The sequence below is a fragment of the Scyliorhinus canicula genome, chromosome 16 (assembly GCF_902713615.1).
Source record: "Scyliorhinus canicula chromosome 16, sScyCan1.1, whole genome shotgun sequence".
NCBI lineage: Eukaryota > Metazoa > Chordata > Chondrichthyes > Carcharhiniformes > Scyliorhinidae > Scyliorhinus > Scyliorhinus canicula.
The window spans coordinates 53,032,764-53,054,639 of record NC_052161.1 but is presented as its reverse complement, the minus strand read 5'-3'; the positions used below and the strand labels follow the sequence as shown (position 1 = coordinate 53,054,639).

The 21,876-nt window shown below is 47.3% G+C and overlaps 1 protein-coding gene across 9 annotated transcripts in view; it reads left to right on the top strand.

Moving 5' to 3' along the window:
• Positions 1-21,876, top strand: part of LOC119951075 (coiled-coil and C2 domain-containing protein 2A-like) — a 610,180-nt gene that overhangs the window by 465,530 nt on the left and 122,774 nt on the right. For 8 of the 9 annotated variants that reach the window (XM_038774121.1, XM_038774113.1, XM_038774116.1 and 5 more), the window contains 2 exons: positions 15,771-15,860; positions 16,187-16,300. The exons of the other annotated variant lie outside the window; for it this stretch is intronic. In XM_038774121.1, the coding sequence (XP_038630049.1) occupies positions 15,771-15,860; positions 16,187-16,300 (204 nt within the window). The remainder of the gene's footprint in view (positions 1-15,770; positions 15,861-16,186; positions 16,301-21,876) is intronic. 9 annotated transcript variants of the gene reach the window in all.

Sequence of the window (21,876 nt, the reverse complement as noted above, 5' to 3'; positions counted from 1 at the left end):
AGAGGTGTATAATCCCCAGTAGAAGGCCCAAAATGCTTGCTTGACCTTTTTTGGTGCAGCTACAGTCTGCCTCTGCCGTTCTTTACCTGGGCTATGTGCCTCATCTCTGCCTGCCTTCTCAACTAGTGAGCCAATAGGCGGCTAGCCTTCTCTCCGTGTTTATAAAAGGTCCCCCGTGTCTGGTGGAGATGGTGCCATGCCTTCCTGGTGGATAGCAGGTTAAAGTTCCTTTGTAGCTTTTCCTCTCTGCTCTGCGGTCGGGGCCTCGGAGTACCTTCTATCGAGGAAGGAGTAGATCAGTTGCCGCCTGGTCACCCTCTCTTCCCTGTCTCTACGAGGCTTGTAGGCTATAATCTCTCCCCAAATCACCAGGGGCTGGTTTAGCTCACTGAGCTAAATCGCTGGCTTTTAAAGCAGACCAAACAGGCCAGCAGCATGGTTCGATTCCTGTACCAGCCTCCCTGGACAGGCGGAATGTGGCGACTAGGGGCTTTTCACAGTAACTTCATTGAAGCCTACTCATGACAATAAGTGATTTTCATTTTCATTTTTCATTTCACCTTCAGTGCCTCCCAGAACGTGGAAGGTAAGACTTCCTCGTTCTGGCTGTTAATGATGTACTCGCCTATGGCCTGTGATGTTTTCTGGCAGAAGACCTTGTCAGCCAAGAGGTCTGTGTCCAGCCTCACATCCATGTAATGTGGAGCATAGTCTGAAATGACTATCACTCTTACTATGTCTGGAAGCACCGATTTCCCCACAGCTAAGAAGGCGATATAAGTGTACACCTTGTGTACCAGTGAAATTAATGAGAATTCCTTCTCCCCAGAGTGTAGGAACCGCATAATGGGTCCACTGACCCCATCTGCTCCATGAATGCTCCCAGTTCTCTAGCCATGCCTGTCTTTTTCCCCATCTGTCTGTCAATGAGACCTGTATACTGTTAAAGGTGTCGCGTTTCCCCCCCCCCCCGCCCCCTCACCACCCACCATGATCAGTCAGTGTGTGTCGATGTCAAGGATTTCTGCCATGGTATTCTTTAAAATTTGTGTCGTCCCTGTTGGACACGTACAAGTTTACCAGGAGTACCAGTGCCCGTCTAGGACACCACTGACCGACGTACCACCCCCCTGGGTCCGTGACCGTCCTTGTCTCTGTAAACTCCGTCCACTTGCTAATCAGGATAGCTACCACCCTAAATTTGTCCCATAACATGAATGGTATGTTTGTCCCATCCACCCCTTCCTTCCCGACAGCCGGTCCTTCTCCCTCAGGTGTGTTCTTGGAGAAAGACTATGTGGGCTTTCAAACTTCTCAAATGGGTGAAAACTCTGGATCTTTTCACTGGGCCGGTAAGTCCCCCGACGTTCCAGGTGATAATTCTAGTGGGGGGTGTTTGTCCCTCCCTTCCTGCAGGATCAATCATACTTACCTGGTGGACGTGCCTCTGCACTCCGGGCTTTCACCTTGTTAGGGGGGCATCCAAAATGGCCACCATCGCCGTTCACACCATGAGGCCGGGCCCAAGCGCTCCGGGGTTTCCCTTTGTCCAGGGGGCACCCAACATGGCCGCCGACTGTGTGTATGCCACATGGATGCGCCCCTTCATTCCAGGGTTTCCCTTTGTTCAGAGACCCTCCAAAGTGGTTGCTTGCCTCAACCTGCACCTTACCTGCTAAAGCCAATCTGAGAACCATCCCTTTCTTTTTTTTTTTTTTTTTATAAATTTAGATTAGCCAATTATTTTTTCCAATTAAGGGGCAATTTAGTGTGGCCAATCCACCTACTCTGCACATTTTTGGGTTGTGGGGGCGAAACCCACGCAGACACGGGGAGAATGTGCAAACTCCACACGGACAGTGACCCAGAGCCGGGATCGAACCTGGGACCTCAGCGCCGTGAGGCGGGTGTGCTAACCACTAGGCCACCGTGCTGCCCTAACCATCCCTTTCTTAACCTTGTATTCCCCTTGTGTTCCCCTTCTGTCCCCCTTGTCTCCCCTCCCCATCTCCTCCTTTACATTCCCCATCCCTGCAGTCCCCCCTTCCTTAACCCGCCAGATGCTCCCTCCCTGCCGGGAGATGCACCGTGGTACCAACTAGTTTTTGTGCTTCCTAGCTAGTATGGTAGCACCCCTCACGGGACTGATCTTACCCTTTTCCTATGCTGCTAGACATTTGTTCCTTCCCTCTGTCTCCGCTGTCCTCACCCTTCCCTATGGTCTGACATTTCTGTTCAAAACGAGGCAGTACTGTCCCGTGCAAACATAGTATGTTCATCATAGAAATTTTGTCCTTCTTTCCTCTGCTTCGATCTCAGCACTGCCTTGCCTGCCCCCTTTCGTCCATACAAACTCATCTGCCTCTGCCGGGTGTTGAAATAGTGTTCCTTGTTTTGGAATGTGACTCAGAGCCTGGCTGGGAACAGCATTCCAAATTTTACTTTGCTTTTGTACAGGGTGATTTTGCATCTTTGAACTCGGCCCTGTGGTTTTCCAGGTTTGACCCATTGTCCTGGTAGACCCGGATTCTATTTCCTTCCCAGCTGCTCGCCTTTGTCTGCCTTGCCCACTGCAGGATCTTCTCACGATCCTGGTAATGATGTAGTTTAGCAATTATTGCCCTGGGCTCTTCCCCGCCTTGGGCTTCATTCGGAGCGATCTGTCTGCCTTATCGATTTGCGGCTCTTTGGGAAAGCCATCCCTCCCGACTAGGTTGCCCAGCATCTGGGCCACATAGTCCATCGGGTCCATACCCTCGATCCCTTCCAGCCGGCCAACGTTCTGGATATTGTGGTGCCGAGTCCTATTCTCCTGGTCCTCGATCTTTCCTTCAGGCTTCCTTGGGTCGCCACCAACCTTTTGATTTTGGCCTCCAGTACAACAATCCTGCCGCTCGGGTCCATCGACGCCTTTTCCAGCTCTATGATTGTCTACCCCTGAGCCTCCAACTTCTTCCCCATTGTCTTGATCGCCGACTGCATGGCAACCACCGCTTCCATCACTGTCCCCTGGATCTCCACTTTTATCACCTCCATCATCGGCATCAGTTCCTTGGTAATGAACATCCTCCAGGCCGGGCCAATTTTTACAGATGCACCACAGAAAGCATCCTATTTGGCTGCATCACAGCCTGGTATGGCAACTGCTCGGCCCAAGACCAAAAGAAACTAAAGAGAGTCTGCTGCCTCACGGCACTGAGGTCCCAGGTTCGATTCTGGCTCTGGGTCACTGTTCGTGTGGAGTTTGCACATTCTCCCCGTGTCTGCGTGGGTTTCGTCCCCACAACCCAAGATTTGCCGGGTAGGTGGATTGGCCATGCTAAATTGCCCCTTAATTGGAAAAAATGAATTGGGTACTCTAAATTTATATTAAAAAAAAGAAACTAAAGAGAGTCGTGAACACAACCAGTCCATCACGTGAACCTGCCTCCCATCCATTGACTCTGTCTACATCTTGGGAAAGCGGGCAGCATAATCAAAGACCCCTTCCACCCGGGTTATGCTTTAAATTATCTGACTGTTGGAGTCATTTTAAAAGCTGTCAGGGACTGACAAACCACTAGCGCATTCACACTAAGGAGAGAACATTCAGCTGCACAAAGAATTTTTGAATGCCATTCATTCTGTAGAAACACCAGTGAATTCACTCTGGGGAGAGGCCATTCACCTGCTCTGTGTGTGCGAAGGGGTTGACTCTGCTATTCATTCTGCGGGAACAGTGAGTTCACAAGGGATTACAGGCATTGAATTCTGTTGTTAATAACATCCAGGATTGAGCTATTTTCATTCTGACAGTTGGTGAAGCGGAAGGTGTGGTGATATGATTTGCATACCTGTCTGCCATTGGGCCAGAACACCGGCTTACCATTGGCCCTGGTCGGTCATGTGCCTCTCGACCGATTGGCCGAGAGGCTGAGTTAACCACGCCTCCGTTAACGAGGTATAAATGGACAAACGCCCGGCGATTGTCCATTCCATTGTAGACGATCGCAGAGCTATGTTCTAGTCTATTAAAGCCTGACTTGTAAAGCACTCGTCTCTCGTACAGTTGATGGCACATCAGAAGGGTTGGAGGGTTTCTTTCTGCTGGACTGGTTAGCCTTCCAACTTTACTTCCAATGGTGTTGCGACATGGCAGGGGGTGAGAGATGACATGGTTAGGGCGGAGAAGGGAGTGAACTGGATGAGCTAGGTACAGGGTTCAATTAAGGGGACGGGAGTTAAGTGAGGAAATTGATGGATGGTAGAGGGTATTGGAGGTGTAAAACTCCAGTAAGGCTGGTAACATGGAACATCCGGGGACTGAATGGGCCGCTTAAAAGGTTGTGGGTGTTTGTGAATCTCAGGAGCTTGAAAACGGTCTTTCTGCAGGAGACGCCTCTCCGTGTGATGGACCAGGTTAGGTTAAGGAAGGGATGTGTCAGGCTTCTTTTCCACTCGGGGTTTGATTCAAAATCGAGGGGTGTGGCAGCTTTAATGAGCAAGGAAATGGGATTTATGTGTGCGAAGGAGGTGAGGGATCTGGGTGGGAGATATGTAATTGTGAGTGGGGTATTGGAAGGGGCACCGGTGGTATTGGTAAATGTGTATACCCCAAATTGGTATGATGTGGGTTTTATGAGGGGGTTTCTGGCAGTGATCTAGGATTTGAACACTCGCCAGTTGTTCATTGGAGGAGATTTTTACTGTGTCCATGAGCAAGGGTGGCTAGGTCGAGCCCCAGGTCGATTGAGAGAATACGAATGGCAAGGGAGCTGGGGGGTGGGGGGTGGGTGGGGTGGTTATGGAGAGGATGGGTGTGGTGGAACCATGGCGCTTTCAGAGCCCGGGGGAAGGGAATATTCCTTCTCTTCAGACGTCCATAAACTGTATTTGAGGATTGATTACTTTGTAGTGAGCTGGGAGATTTTGGTTGGGATGGAGGGGGCAGGGTATGCAGGGATGGAAGTTTGATTTGGGGTTGTTTGTGATGAGGTGCGGGCGGCAATTAAGGAGTATGTGGAGTTGAATCAGAATGGGGAGGTGTCAGCATCCATTTTTTGGGAAGCACAGAAGGCAGTGGTCCCGGAAAATTATTTTGTTTAAGGCTTGTGCGGATAGGGAAAGGAGGGAGGACATGATCGTCGAGTGAGCGAGATAGTGGAGGTGGGCTGGGAGTATTCGAGGGTGCCCACCGCGGAGGGATTGGCGAGGAGGAAAATGTTGCAGTGGCAGTTTGACAGGCTGACAACAGGGAGGGTGGTAGGGCATCTGCGTAGGGCAAGAGGGGTGCAATATGAGTACGGGGAGAAGGCGAGCCACATGCTGGCGCACCAGCTGTGAAGGCAGGCTGAGTCCAGGGAAGTTCAGGAAGATAAGGACTGGATAAAAGCAAATTACTGCAGATGCTGCAATCTGAAACCAAGAGAAAATGCTGGAAAATCTCAGCAGGTCTGGCAGCATCTATATGGAGAGAAAAGAGCTCATGTTTCGAGTCCAGATGACCCTTTGTCAAAGTTGAGTGAGTGAGTAAATGAATGGCAGATGCAGTATAATGTGGATAAATTTGAGGTTATCCACTTAGGTAGCAAAAATAGGAAGGCAGATAATATCTGAATGGCTGTAAATTGAGAATTGGGAATTTGCAACGAGATCTGGGTGTCCTCGTACACCAATCACTGAAAGTAAGCATGTACATGCAGCTGGCGGTAAAGAAGGAAAACGGTATGTTGGCCTTCATCACGAGAGGGTTCAAGTACGAAAGCAGGGATGGCTTGCTGTAATTATACAGTGCCTTGGTGAGACTAAATCTGGAATATTATGTACAGTTTGGGCCTCCTTATCTGAGGAAGAATGTTTTTGCTATAGAGGGAGTGCAACAAAGGTTTATCAGACTGATTTCTGGGTTGGCAAGATTGATATATGAGGAGAGGTTAGTCGGTTGGGAATATATCCGCTGAGTTCAGAAGAATGAGGGGGGATCTTATAGAAACCTATAAAATTCTTACAAGACTAGACAGGATAGCTGCAGGAAGGATATGGGAGTCCAGGTGGGGGAGTTCAGAACCTGGGGTCACAGTCTAAGGATAAGGGGTAAATCGTTTAGGACTGCGATGAGGAGAAATTTCTTCACCTAGAGAGTTGCGAGCCTGCGTAATTCGTTACCATTGAAAGTAGTTGAGGCCAAAACATTATGGCCAGAATTCTCCGCCCGTTTGATTCTTTTCTCTCGCTGGCAGTGCACACTGGTGACGTGGGATTCAAGGGAAATGCCACCAGCAAGCAGAGCACTGCCGAGAAATACACAGCTGGGGGTCTGGAGAATCCTACCTGTGTGTTGTCAAGAAGGAGTTAAATATAGCTCTTAGGGGGAAAGGGTCAAAGGATGTGTGAGGAGGTGCTTTTTAACCCTGGTAAGTGACTGGTAAGTAGTCTCTCTTTTTCTTTTCATTGTCTAATTTATTTATTTTTATTTTGAAATTCTAATTGTTTAAGTTTACCAAGGGTTTAAGACATGGCAGGAGATCCCAGACCCGTGTCATGCTCCTCGTGTGCGATGTGGGAGCTCAGGGACACGTCCACTGTCCCTGGCTCCTTCACGTGCAAGAAGTGTGTTCAGTTGCAGCTCTTGTTAGACCGCTTGACGGCTCTGGAGCTGCGGATGGACTCACTTTGGAGCATCCGCGATGCTGAGGAGGTCGTGGATAGCACGTTTAGCGAGTTGGTCACACCGCAGGTGAAGGTTACTGAGGGAGATAGAAAATGGGTGACCAAAAGAAAGAGCAAGAGTAGGAAGGCAGTGCAGGTGTCCCCTGCGGTCATCTCCCTGCAAAACAGATATACCGCTTTGGATACTGTTGAGGGAGATGGCTCACCAGGGGAAGGCAGCAGCAGCCAGGTTCATGGCACCGTGGCTGGCTCTGCTGCACAGCAGGGCAGGAAGAAAAATGGCAGGGCTATAGTGATAGGGGACTCGATCGTAAGGGGAATAGACAGGCGGTTCTGTGGACGCAATCGAGACTCCAGGATGGTATGTTGCCTCCCTGGTGCAAGGGTCAAGGATGTCTCGGAGCGGCTGCAGGACATTCTGGGGGGGGAAGGTGAACAGCCAGCTGTCGTGGTGCACATAGGCACCAACGATATAGGTAAAAAACGGGATGAGGTCCTACAAGCGGAATTCAGGGAGTTAGGAGTTAAACTAAAAAGTAGGACCTCAAAGGTAGTAATCTCAGGATTGCTACCAGTGCCACGAGCTAGTCAGAGTAGGAATGTCAGGACAGATAGGATGAATGCGTGGCTCGAGAGATGGTGCAAGAGGGAGGGATTCAAATTCCTGGGGCATTGGGACCGGTTCTGGGGGAGGTGGGACCAGTACAAACCGGACGGTCTGCACCTGGGCAGGACTGGAACCGATGTCCTAGCGGGGGTGTTTTCTAGAGCTGTTGGGGAGGGTTTAAACTAATGTGGCAGGGGGATGGGAACCGATGCAGGAAGTTGGAAGGTAGTAAAACTGGGACAGAAGCAAAAGGAAGTAAGGGGAAAAGTGCAAGGCAGAGAAGACATAGTCAAAAATCTAAAAGGGCGACAGTACAAGGTACAGTGACTGAGGGGAGCTCAGTGAATAGGCCCAGTAATAACAAAAGGAATAAAACTGGAGATGTTAAGATTCAAAACAGAGGTAAAAAAACCAACATAAGTGTACTTTACCTGAATGCTCGTAGTATTCGGAATAAAGTGAATGAGTTGATGGCACAAATCATTGTAAATGACTATGATTTAGTGGCCATTACTGAAACATGGTTAAAGGATGGTCACGACTGGGAGTTAAATATCCGAGGGTATCAAACTATTCGGAAGGACAGAGTGGATGGTAAGGGAGGTGGTGTTGCTCTGTTATTTAAGGATGACATCCGGGCAATAGTAAGGGATGACATCATCGGTGCTATGGAGGATAAGGTTGAATCCATTTGGGTGGAAATCAGGAATAGTAAGGCGAAAAAGTCACTGATAGGAGTAGTCTATCGGCCACCAAATAGTAACGATATGGTGGGGCAGGCAATAAACAAAGAAATAACTGATGCATGTAGAAATGGTACAGCAGTTATCATGGGGGATTTTAATCTACATGTCGATTGGTTTAACCAGGTCGGTCAAGGCAACCTTGAGGAGGAGTTTATAGAATGTATCCGCGATAGTTTCCTAGAACAGTATGTAATGGAACCTACGAGGGAACAAGCGGTCCTAGATCTTGTCCTGTGTAATGAGACAGGATTGATTCATGATCTCATAGTTAGGGATCCTCTCGGAAGGAGCGATCACAATATGGTGGAATTTAAAATACAGATGGAGGGTGAGAAAGTAAAATCAAATACTAGTGTTTTGTGTTTAAACAAAGGAGATTACAAGGGGATGAGAGAAGAACTAGCTAAGGTAGACTGGGAGCTAAGACTTTATGGTGGAACAGTTGAGGAACAGTGGAGAACCTTCCAAGCGATTTTTCACAGTGCTCAGCAAAGGTTTATACCAACAAAAAGGAAGGACGGAAGAAAGAGGGAAAATCGACCGTGGATATCTAAGGAAATAAGGGAGAGTATCAAATTGAAGGAAAAAGCATATAAAGTGGCAAAGATTTCTGGGAGATTAGAGGACTGGGAAATCTTTAGGGGGCAACAGAAAGCTACTAAAAAAGCTATAAAGAAGAGTAAGATAGAGTATGAGAGTAAACTTGCTCAGAATATAAAAACAGACAGTAAAAGTTTTTACAAATATATAAGACAAAAAAGAGTGGCTAAGGTAAATATTGGTCCTTTAGAGGATGAGAAGGGAGTTTTAATAATGGGAAATGAGGAAATGACTGAGGAACTGAACAGGTTTTTTGGGTCGGTCTTCACAGTGGAAGACACAAATAACATGCCAGCGACTGATAGAAATGAGGCTATGACAGGTGAGGACCTTGAGAGGATTGTTATCACTAAGGAGGGAGTGATGGGCAAGCTAATGGGGCTAAAGGTAGACAAATCTCCTGGCCCTGATGGAATGCATCCCAGAGTGCTAAAAGAGATGGCTAGCGAAATTGCAGATGCACTAGTGATAATTTACCGAAATTCACTAGACTCTGGGGTGGTCCCGGTGGATTGGAAATTAGCAAACGTGACGCCATTGTTTAAAAAAGGAGGTAGGCAGAAAGCAGGAAATTATAGGCCAGTGAGCTTAACTTCGGTAGTAGGGAAGATGCTGGAATCTATCATCAAAGAAGAAATTGCGAGGCATCTGGATAGAAATTGTCCCATTGGGCAGACGCAGCATGGGTTCGTAAAGGGCAGGTCATGCCTAACTAATTTAGTGGAATTATTTGAGGACATTACCAGTGCAGTAGATAACGGGGAGCCGATGGATGTGGTATATCTGGATTTCCAGAAAGCCTTTGACAAGGTGCCACACAAAAGGTTGCTGCATAAGATAAAGATGCATGGCATTAAGGGTAAAGTAGTAGCATGGATAGAGGATTGGTTAATTAATAGAAAGCAAAGAGTTGGGATAAATGGGTGTTTCTCTGGTTGACAATCAGTAGCTAGTGGTGTCCCTCAGGGATCCGTGTTGGGCCCACAATTGTTCACAATTTACATAGATGATTTGGAGTTGGGGACCAAGGGCAATGTGTCCAAGTTTGCAGATGAGTGGTAAAGCGAAAAGTGCAGAGGATACTGGAAGTCTGCAGAGTGATTTGGATAGGTTAAGTGAATGGGCTAGGGTCTGGCAGATGGAATACAATGTTGACAAATGTGAGGTTATCCATGTTGGTAGGAATAACAGCAAACGGGATTATTATTTAAACGATAAAATATTAAAGCATGCCGCTGTTCAGAGAGACTTGGGTGTGCTAGTGCATGAGTCACAGAAGGTTGGTTTACAAGTGCAACAGGTGATTAAGAAGGCAAATGGAATTTTGTCCTTTATTGCTAGAGGGATGCAGTTTAAGACTAGGGAGGTTATGTTGCAATTGTATAAGGTGTTAGTGCGGCCACACCTGGAGTATTGTGTTCAGTTTTGGTCTCCTTACTTGAGAAAGGACGTACTGGCGCTGGAGGGTGTGCAGAGGAGATTCACTAGGTTAATCCCAGAGCTGAAGGGGTTGGATTATGAGGAGAGGTTGAGTAGACTGGGACTGTACTCGTTGGAATTTAGAAGGATGAGGGGGGATCTTATAGAAACGTTTAAAATTATGAAGGGAATAGATAGGATAGATGCGGGCAGGTTGTTTCCACTGGCGGGTGACAGCAGAACTAGGGGACATAGCCTCAGAATAAGGGGAAGTAGATTTAGGACTGAGTTTAGGAGGAACTTCTTCACCCAAAGGGTTGTGAATCTATGGAATGCCTTGCCCAGTGAAGCAGTTGAGGCTCCTTCATTACATGTTTTTAAGGTAAAGATAGATAGTTTTTTGAAGAATAAAGGGATTAAGGGTTATGGTGTTCGGGCCGGAAAGTGGAGCTGAGTCCACAAAAGATCAGCCATGATCTAATTGAATGGCGGAGCAGGCGCGAGGGGCCAGATGGCACTACTCCTGCTCCTAGTTCTTATGTTCTTATTATATGTGGAGGAGGCAGGAACAGGCTATTGTAAGAGACCTTCCTTTTAATTCCTTATTTCCCATTGATTTTACTTTATCATTATAATTTTTGATCTGTGGATATTTAATGAGCATATACCCTGAAGTCGGGCAGAGGAAGTGAATTAAAAGTTGCAAAATAGTACACTGTGCTATGAAGATTTAAATTTTGAACAGAAAAACCCAGACTTTCTGACACCCAAGAGATCGGCGAGATCAGTTTGATTAGTTGGCCCAGAGCCAATGGATTGGCTAAGGACCGTATCCTGCCCACCAACTGGCAGTGATTGGGTTCAGCCAGGTTCCCAGCACCCGACCTCACAGCATCATCCTCAAACCCCCAGCACTCCTTGTCAGAATCCCTTCCTGCTCAGGCACTGTGTCCATAAATACCCATTGTCACGGACCTCTAACCCACCATTTGTCCAGCTCACATTATCCCTTTTTGTGTCCTGCGGGAGAACATCCGAGAATCGGAGACAGAGGACACAGGTGGTGGAATGTCTAAGCTCAGGATCCTAACTCCATTCAAAAAGAGGGTAATTGAGCTTACAGGGGAGGCACTGGAGCAGACTTGAACTGAGAGCAAGGTGTACCTGCGAAAGAAAAGTGAGGAAATACTGCACCTTCATCCCTATGATCAGTCTCATCTGTGTGCTTTGTTGTCGAAACATTTAACCAGGCCATGTACTAAAACCATGTCCCTTGCCTTGCAGGAACATCACCCGAAGAGCCTGGCATGTCAACCAGAAGTGTCCCACTACCCAATCTTGAAAGCAACCCGGAGGAGTTCTCGGAGAAGGACAGGGATGGAGTATCACAGCTATCACCCGCATGATCCACCATCATTGAGACACACACCTCAGTGGGTGAAGTTAGCAGGCAGGCTTCTGGGTCTCTTTCTGGCAAGCACCACACTGCTTTTGATGCACATCCAGTAGAGGCAGGAACATCCCAGGGATCGGATAGTTGGACGTCTGCTGGATCCCAGGACACAGCTGTGCCCCAGCCAGATACTATGCCTTTGGACATGTTCGTCCCTCAACTGCTGGAGATCCAAAAGCAGAACCAGGAATACCAGGAGGGGTTGTCAGTGACACCCCTGTGACTACAGCGTCGAATGGAGGAGTCCCAAAGCCTTCTGTTGCAAGAGATGTTACTGGTAATAGTTGCCACCTAGGTCAACACCGCAAGGGTTACATCTGCAGTGGAAAGCCTGGGGCAAATGATCAGATCCATGACAGGTGAAGACTGAAGTAATGGCTCAGTCCCTTGAGCACCATGGCTGAGGGCTACAACTATATTGTTCAGACAGTAGCGGGCATCCAGGACTGGCAGTGCCAGATTACGTTGAGGCTTCTGCAGCTCACTCCAGCTGTCCCTCCTTACCATGGAGTAAACCAGGCACCCATGAGGATCTGGAGTGAGGAGGATTTGCTGGAGCACATTCTCGGGACTTCCACCCAGGAGATCCTGGGAGTGACCAGCCAATCTGAATCCACCCTTCCTGAGCTTGGCACAACTCCAGGACAGCAGGCAGGACATAGTGATACGGCAACACCAGTGCCTCCTGAAATTGGTCGGGTCCGTCCAGTTCCCAGCCCTCCAGAGGACGTCTGCCAAGGGCATCTCAGGCAACAAGGCGTTTGAGGCACCAAACCACCTCCACTTATGATGTGCATCCTGGGAACACACCTAGACATAGTGGGAGGGTTTGCAAGTTTAAAGACTTGTTGGGACACAGTGTGGCCACAGGTGAAGTTAGGCACAGGTAGTTGGGGGTCATTACCACTTGTAATATCTGCACATGTCACTGAGTTAAATATTATTGTTCTTCACCACCTTACTCATGGCCTCAATAGCAGCCTACCTCCAGGATTTCAATTTTGCTTCCCAAGATTCCATTCCCCTGTGGCACAGTGGTTAGCACAGCTTCATCCCAGCACCAGGGACCCCGCTTCAATTCCAGCCTTGGGTGACTGTCTGTGTGGAGTTTGCACATTCTCTTCATGTCTGCATGGGTTTCTCCGGGTGCTCCAGTTTTTTTCCACAGTCCAAAGATGTGCAGGTTAGGTGGATTGGCCATGCTAAATTGTTTCTTAGTGTCCAAAGATGTGCAGATTAGGTGGATTGACCATGATCAATGCACAGGGTTGTATGTAGGTGAGTCGGCCTGGGTGGAGTGCTCTTTCAGAGGCTCAATGCAGAGTCGATGGTTTTAATGACCTCCTTTATCACTGTATGCATTTTATTCTATCTCTATTACATATCAGACCTTGGCCTATGCCCTCACCCAGTCAGAGTCGCCTTTGACCTCCTATCTGGTTTTCCCCTTTCCTAATCTCTATATCACTGAGGACTTTGGCAGGAGATTTGTATGCTTGCACGGGATGTGGCAGGGTCAAATGGATGGTGATGTCCACGTTGGGAATTAATGGATCCTCGCTGGCAGGTGTTAGTTCTGGCACATAAGCAAGCCCAGTGACTCTCGATCCCATGTACCCAAGAGTTTACCCTTGAACCCTGGGTATTCATCCCATTCATTGACTTTGAGACTGTGGCAGCATGGGATGCATACTATGGGTTCAATTAAACACTTGGGCACCCTTCTCAGTCAGGCTGTGTAATTTTGAGATCTTATTGCTATTATGCCTGAAAGCTTAAGATTCCTGGACAGCAACTCCAGAGTTGTTGCCACTCCCCTTCCATTCCACCCTCAGGCTGTGTACCACATTGCCTTCTCTTTCGGGGTCACATCCATCCCACCCATTAGACCTGCCTCTTTGGCTCTCGTCACACCCCACACCCATCCCAAGTGGTCCGCTGCCACCCCATGCCACATACATCAGACCAACACTGCCCTTTAAGACCTTTTAAATCCCATAGCAGCAGAATATAACAGACTCCTAAGAATTTATAAACACCCACAGGCAACAGACCAACACAGCCCTCTAAGAATGTTTAAGAAACACAGGTAGCAAATTAATATAGCCCCCTCGCAGACTAACACAGTTTTTAAAACTTTTAAACAACACTGGCAGCAGACTTCAGGACCATCCACACCTGCCCTGACCACCATCCTGGAACCCCAACCTGCCTTCCCGCCACCATCCGGAGCTGCTACCGGGCTCTATCCTCTTGGACTCCCTGGTGCTAGGTGGAGACAGTGGTGCTCACCTCCTCCCTCCCTCTCCGAGATCATGATGCCTGGTTCCCGCTGTTAAAAAGCATTTGAAATTGTGTTGGTATGACGTCATGCCAGGTGGGTGAGAAGATTCAATGAGGGCTGAAGATGTGACATTAACCATGCTAAGTAAATGGTAATGGATTCAAATGTATGTAAATCAGGTTCATGCCCTTCCTGGGTGTGAACCTGATTGCGTTATGGGGAGGGCCCAGGAAGATTGCGAACAGAAATCTCGCCAATCAAATTGTATTCTTGGCCTCTCGCAAGACTTAGATGCCAATACGGGATTTATGCTCATGACTGACGTGGCCACTAAATCACGCCATCTGTGTTCTGTGTCAACCAATCCACAATCCATATTAATATTTCCCCCAATCTAATATGACTTAATTTTGGGTAGCAACCGTTTGTGTTGCACCTTGTTGAATGTCTTCTGAAAATACAAATATACCACATTCACTGGCCTCTCCTTTACTACCTTTCTAGTTATACCAAAAAAAAAAGACTAATAGATCTGTCAAACAGAACTTCCCATTCATAAAACTGTGTTAACTCTGCCTGTTACTCCCGCAGAAGGAATCTGATCATCTCAAAAATCACCACTATGAAAGTTGACAGAATACCACTCTGTAAAGTTCCTGGAGAAGCAAAGAAATAGATTAGAGTTAGCATTGCCAATGTAACAAAAACTACCTGCATAATAATGCTTATTATTTTTCACTTGTTGCTGAAACTAAGTAAACATTACCGAGTCTTGTATGAGATACGTGTCAGAATTTTCTAATTCTTCACCAGGCAGCTGTGAAGTTCCTATCTTGGCTATCTTGGATGGTCAGGAATGCAGAGATACCATTGATCTTCACTGCTTTTTCTTAGCAGCCATCAACTGCACAATCTGTGTTGGGCCGCTTCTGGTTCGTTCCCTCTCTGTTGTGTCTTGTTCCCTCTTGAATGGGGAAGAACAAGTCAAGAAGGGCATCTGTTCACCCAATGAATGCAGTGTATCCAATGAAGATGACTGCCAGGCATGTGCATAACATTGCATAAGGATTGTGTGAGTGGAAGTAGTGGTAGGATATTTGTGAATGTGTGAAAATGCAAAGAAAATAAACAGGTGTCTTTGAAACTTAAGGGGGGGGGGCGCTGAGGAGTGATGGGATGGAGTACACTTGACAAGAAAAATGAGAAGGGCTGCTTTATATACTAGCATATAAATTAATCTGCATTGGTACTCTCCTGAACTGGGTAGGCCATTAAAGCACACCCTACAAAGGATTAAGGCATCTACCACAGTGCTTCTGCTGCTCGTCAACTACCTCCAACTAGAACTTCATGGTGACAGCAATATGTTTTTTCCTTCCATTACTAGGAAGATTAGCTCCTTTTAACTTTGCAGTGCACCCAGAAATACATTCAGTAATGCATCGTTAAACCGGATGAAGCCTTTGACTATCCTGAGTCAATTTTTAACCTTTGTCATATCTTTGCACAAACTCCTAATCCCTCCAAATTCTACCTTTGAAATTGAATTGAAGTTATTATGCGGTGTGCACCACACCAAATATTTGTAATTGTTGATGGAAAATGCAGAAGTTACATTATTATTAGATAGCCCTGTTGAAATTGGATATTCCAAAGCATCAGAATGACTTCTGGCCTGATTTTCTCCACTCCCCACACTGGCAGTCATTTCATTCTTCCCTCTTTGCCCATTTAGAACTCTCCTCTGATTAATTGTCAGCTCGCATGTTTGGAAATTAGTGAATATTTGTAAAATATTTTGAGTTTAACAAGTTACGAACCATGATTGCTCACTTACATCTGACAAAATTTACTACATTTATTTGTTAACTCCTAAATTAACAATATAAGAAAACCATTTGACAGCTATCAAAATAAATGAATAGTTACATTACTGTTTATAAAAACAATTAATCTTTGTATTATTTGCAATATTGTCAACACATATATAATCTGTACTGTCTCCCATTTTAGAATCTTATAGCTAGATTTGTGTCCTTGATTCCATACCTTCCAGAGAGCCTAGGTTTCTCAGATTCCTGCAGTATTTGGCTGACATCACAGGCAAGTATAAAACTAGATATAAATGTCACATATTTTAAGAGGAAAGACATGATCATTATATTATTTAATACTTCTCATAACTGTTACTTAATATTTAACATATGAGTAGGATGGTATGAAACCAATAAGGTTTTCACATATAACTCTATACACATGCTGTATTATATATATGTTTGTTATTTGTTCATGGTCAATTATTCTTCTGGTACAATCTATCAGTATCCAAAAGTGTGGAATTTCTAAGTGTTATTTACTTGCACATTAGTAATAGCTATGAGCATGTTTAGTTCAAGCATGCCAAATGACAACTTCAATTCTTCCTTCAGCAATTTCTCAATCTGATACTTGGAGGTAAAGAGGACCATGCAATCCTTCTTTGCAACTATTTCTTGTACATGAAGGAGAATGCTTTTGTACTCTTAGGAACCTCAATTCTTGAAGTAAGTATGGTCATCATAAAGATTTATTTTGCTTCTCAATTTCTAATTAATCTACCTGTTGAAGACATGAAAGATAGGGAAAAGTGAGGGCAAAGAGAAATAGAAAGAAATGCAGAAACAAGTTTATTTTCACATTCTGGGCTGAATTTTACAGAGTAGCATGGCCCCATCCCCCAGATAAAAAGTTGGGGAGAGCCCATCCATGATCTCAATGGCCTCTATATAGTAAATTAATTCTGGTAGAAACCTGCCTCAGAAGGAACACCTGCCTTTCAGAGCTGCTGGCCAATCTGATTGACTGGTGATTCTGGTCTCAGCAGTGCCACCAAGAATGGTGGCCACTGCTGCTACAAGCAATCATCAATGCTGAGAAGTTCAGCTAAATCTGGGGTTGGGATATTAGCGAGGATCATGAGGGGTCTGGATTCAAGAAGCCAGTAGAGGGCCAAAGTGAGGAGAAGATCTGGGAAGGCGACTCTGATGGATCGAGTGAGCTCCCAAGCCTTGACTTGACAACTGATCACACGGCTAAAGCTGCTGGGCTTCCAGCATGGCCCCCCTCCTCCCTCCCTGGCTAAAATACTGGAAGTGGCAGGATGAGGCCTTTAAATGGCCATTAATTGGCCACTTAAGGGCTTTAAAAGGCTCAAGGGAAGGAGGTCTCCTCAATGCCATCCCCACCCTTGTAAAATTTCAGACAGATCAGCAGTGAGCAAGTAGGCAATTGGAAGACAGCCACTTGATTTTACAGTGGTCTCTGTCTTCAAATCTGCCCATGGGGAGGATAAGATCCAGCCCATTAGATTCCACTCCTTTTAAAATAAACATGTTGAAAGAAAACAAAACTATATTCAAGAAAGATAGCTGAAAGAGTGCAGGGAGGAGAAAAGCTGATTGGGGATGAGTAGGTTTTGGATCTTTCATCTCCCTCGTTGGAGGAGGTAGGAAGTAAGAGTGGGAATGAGTGGTAGAAGGCAAAGCAGCAAAAAGATTTAAGAGGAAGGAAACGGAAGAGAAGTGAAGGAAGCATAAAGAGCAACATGAGAGACTATATTACCAGATATACTGTGTGTGCATTGTTACAAGAGTTCACTTGGTAATATACTAAAAATCTGGGTGCACTTTTTATCACCAAAATCTTTCTTCCTTTTGTCAAAATTTGATTATGAGTGCAATTTTCTGCTCCCGCTAGTGGCAGGAATTATGGCATTCAGGGGAATGTTTGAAGCAATGGGAAAAGTCAGTTTTCCATCATCGGGATATTTGGAATTTTGTTCTGCTGACTTTGATGGCAGGTTAAACGCAGCTCTACATTCCTATTGATCGATGTTGGGAACTCATGAATGCTCATTAAAAGCCTAACTTTCTGGAAACACATTCCCTCTCCAAATTAATAACCTAACCCTGTTGGTCAATAATTGGAATGGTCTGTTTCATGACTGAACATGACAGGCATGCACCAAATGAGTTTTACTTCGTCAGTGACCTTGAGGTATGTAAATGCTGTTTTCACCGGCCTTTAAAAGCATTGCAATTGAGATGCAACTGTCACAGGCAGCTCCAAGGCTGGACTGGGGAGGCATGCTTATGGGCCAAGATAATGGGGCTGCTGGGGGGGGGGGGGGGGGGGGGGGGGGGGGGGGGGGGGGGGGGGAGATATCTAGGGAATGTTTGGGTGGGGGTCTGTACTACAATGGAAAGTGAGGAATGGTGCCTGGGGAAGGTTGGTGGGATTTGTTTGGGCAAGTTTACAATGCGTAAGAGTGTGGGACCAATGGAGCTGACGGTGGGGTCCTGGGGGATGAACCCAGCGTATTAGTGGTGGAAGAAACAGTTATAACCAGAGGGATATGTGGGATGCGATAGGGTGGCAGGTTCAGGGTGTGAGTCTGGCAGGTGAAGCTATCATCTGGTGGGTCATGGAGGTCATAAGAAAGGTGGCACAGATAACAGGAGTGGGCAAGACCAAGGTGGGCATGGAGATGATAAAGGATGTGGGCTCTGAGGGAAGGAAAGGCATGTGGAGGTGGGTGGTTATAGGCCCAGGGTAATGGGAGGTGGTATTGGGTTGGTCAGTGTTGATGGATGGAGGTTGGTGAGTGACAGGTACGGTAGATGGTGCTGGAGCACGTCTGGAAAGTAACTTACAGCAAAGCAACACATTCAATGTAACATTGAATTTAGAGGAATGCCTTTTCAGGTGGGTGGAGTTCATGGTCGGCACAATTGGCCAACTAAAGGTACACACTAATAATCATGAGAAAACCCTACGAGAACCATGTATATTTGTGATAATCATTTTATGGTGATCATGGCAGCAGGTTTGTTTCTATATCGTGGGTTTCATAACCTCAAGATCAAAGCAAACTCTGGAGTCGCGTTCAGCCTGTGCTATTTGTCATTGGCTCCAGTCAGATACAGAGATAAAGGGATGGGTATCAGGGGTGGAGATGGGGGATGGGTAGGCGGCACGGCTGGTGGGAGGCAGTCAACTTGTGACTCCAAACCTCTATCCTTCTGGGTGAATAGTCATGGCTGACAAGGGATCATGTGGTTGGTCTTCTATGCTGCCAAGGCAATGGTCACTCAATAGAGTTCCGACGGTGATGGAGACAAGGGGAAAAGTGTCCCCGTGAGGTTTCCTGCACCTAACTCTCATCACCCTTGTCAAAGAGCACTGGGCTGAATAATACACTCCAAAAATGGGAGCGTTACATGCACTCGCGCATGTATTATCTAGTGCAATGACATCAGGTCAAATTCAGGATGCCATCACACCAGTTCCGGATAACACAGTTGGCGGACCAGGCTAAAAATCAGGAGCCTGTCCGCATTATTCAAATATCATTAACTTGGCTCTTTAAGGGCAGCTCGGTGGCGCAGTGGTTAGCATTGCTGCCTCACGGCGCTGAGGACCCGGGTTCGAATCCCGGCCCTGGGTCACTGTCCGTGTGGAGTTTGCACATTCTCCCCGTGTCTGCGTGGGTTTCACCCCCACAACCCAAAGATGTGCAGGATAGGTAGATTGGCAACTCTAAATTGCCCCTTAATTGGAAAAAATAATTGGGTACTCTAAATTTTAAAAAAAACTTGGGGCGCGATTCTCCGCTGCCCACGACGGGTCGGAGAATAGCGGGAGGGCCTTCGCGACATTTTTCCCGACCTTCCGCTATTCTCCCCCCCCCCCCCCCCCCCTCCCCACGGCCGCCCCACGACACGAATCGCTGCTCGCCGTTTTTTATGGTGAACAACGATTCTCCCCAGGCCGATGGGCCGAGTTCCCAGGCCTTTACGGCCGTTTTCACGAACGCAAACACACCTGCTCTCACCATTCGTGAAATCGGCCGCCAAGTGCCATCCCGGACAACCATGGCACTGATTGGCACGGCCGCACCACGGCCGTGCCAAGGGTGGCATGGGCCTGCGATCAGTCGGCACCGATCGCGGGCAGCGGGTCCGATACCCGCGCACTCTTTGTTCCTCCGCTGCCCCGCAGGATCAGTCCGCGTGGCGGCTGAGGGGCATGACGGCCCGCGCATGCGCGGGTTTGACGCATATGCGTGATGACGTCATCCGCGCATGCGCGGGTTGGAGCCGTCCAACCCGCGCATGCGCGGCTGACGTCATTGTGCGCATCAGCCGCCGTGATGCTTGGCGCGCGGGCTTAGTGACGGTCGCCAAGCCCACAATGCCGTGCTTCACGGGGCCGCGCTGCTGGCCCCGACCGGGGGGGAGAATCGGGTCCCGGGAGGGGGCGCGGAGGCTGCCGTGAAATACGGCCAGTTTCACAGCAGCCTTTACGACTCTCCGCATTTGCGGAGAATCGCGCCCTTGGCTCTTTAAGCTAATCAATTAGGCAATTGGATAGGATAATATGCCGTGCTCAGCGTGTCTGTTTCACGCTAAGTGGGTTTCCCATTGTTTTATTTGGCAGCTTGTTCGAGCAAGTTTAAAGAGTTAAGTTAAGCCTTGAGTTTCAGCTTGGCAATTCAGTGCTCTGTAACTGCTGGAAGTGCTTAATGCAAGAAGCAGAATTTGCATTTCTACCTGACTTTGGATAAAGTTTGCATCAATAGCAAATTGATGAAGGAAATGCTGCCGCTATCAGAAATGCGTTCAGATGATGGCTTCAACAGTTTGTTCCAGTTCTTGCCCCAACATGCTAATTACTTCCAGCATGCCATTATCTATGCTGATACTTGGGGGTTCCTTGATGACATACTCGAGATACATCAGAGCTCCTTGATTACATACTCGGTCAAATGCTGCCTTGATGTCAACGGCAGTCACTCTCACCTCACCCCTGGCATCCATCTCTTTTCTCCATGTTTGAACCAAGGCTATAATGAGGTCAGGAGCTGAGTGACCCTGGGAGAACCCAAACTAAGTGTCCATGAGCAGGTCATTGCTGAGTAAGTGCCATTTGAAAGCACTTTTAAGTACTCCTTCCATCATTTTGCTGGTGATGGAGCGTAAACTGATAGAGCGGTAATTGGCTGGATTGCTGTTTCTTGTGTACACGGAACACCTGGGAAACTTCCAACATTGCCGGCTGGATGCCAGTGTTGAAGCTGTACTGGAACAGCTTGGCAAGGGACGCGGCAAGTTCTGCAGCACAAGTCTGCAGTATTATTGCTGGGATATTATCAGGGCCATAGCCTTTGCAGTATCCAGTGGCTTCAACCATTTCCTGGTATCACATGGAATGAATCGTATTGACTGAAGAGTGAGATCTATGATGCTGGGAACCTCTGGAGGAGACCGAAATTGATCATCCACTCGGCACTCATCCACTGGCAGCACGGTAGCACAAGTGGATAGCACTGTGGCTTCACAGTGCCAGGGTCCCAGGTTCGATTCCCCGCTGGATCACTGTCTGTGCGGAGTCTGCACGTTCTCCCCGTGTCTGCGTGGGTTTCCTCCCACAGTCCAAAGACGTGCAGGTTAGGTCAATTGGCCATGATAAATTGTCCTTAGTGATCAAAAAAGGTTAGGGGGGGTTATTGGGTTACGGGGATGGGGTGGAAGTGAGGACTTAAGTGGGTCGGTGCAGACTCGATGGGCCGAATGGCCTCTTTCTGCACTGTATGTTCAATGTACTCAATGTACTTCTGGCTGAAGATTTTTGCGAATGCCTCAGCCTTGTCTTTTGCACATATGTGCTGGGCTCCTCCTCCAGTGAGTTGTTTACTTGTCCACCACCATTCACGGCTGGATGTGGCAGGACTACAGAGCTTAGATCTGATGCATTTGTTGTGGAATTGCTTAGCTCCAAGTCTATACTTGCTGCTTATACTTTTTGGCACACAAGTAGTCCTGTGTTGTAGCTTCACCAGGTCGACACCTAATTTTTTGGTATGCCCGATGTTGCTCCTGGCACACACTCTTGCGCTCATCATTGAATCAGGGTTGATCCCCTGATTTGGTGGTAATGCTAGAGTGGGGGATATGCTGGACCATGAGGTTGCAGATTGTAGTCGAATACAATTCTGCTGCTGCTAACGGCCCACAACGCCTCATGGATGTCCAGTCTGGAGTTGCTAGATATGTTCTAAGTCTATCCCATTTATCAGGGT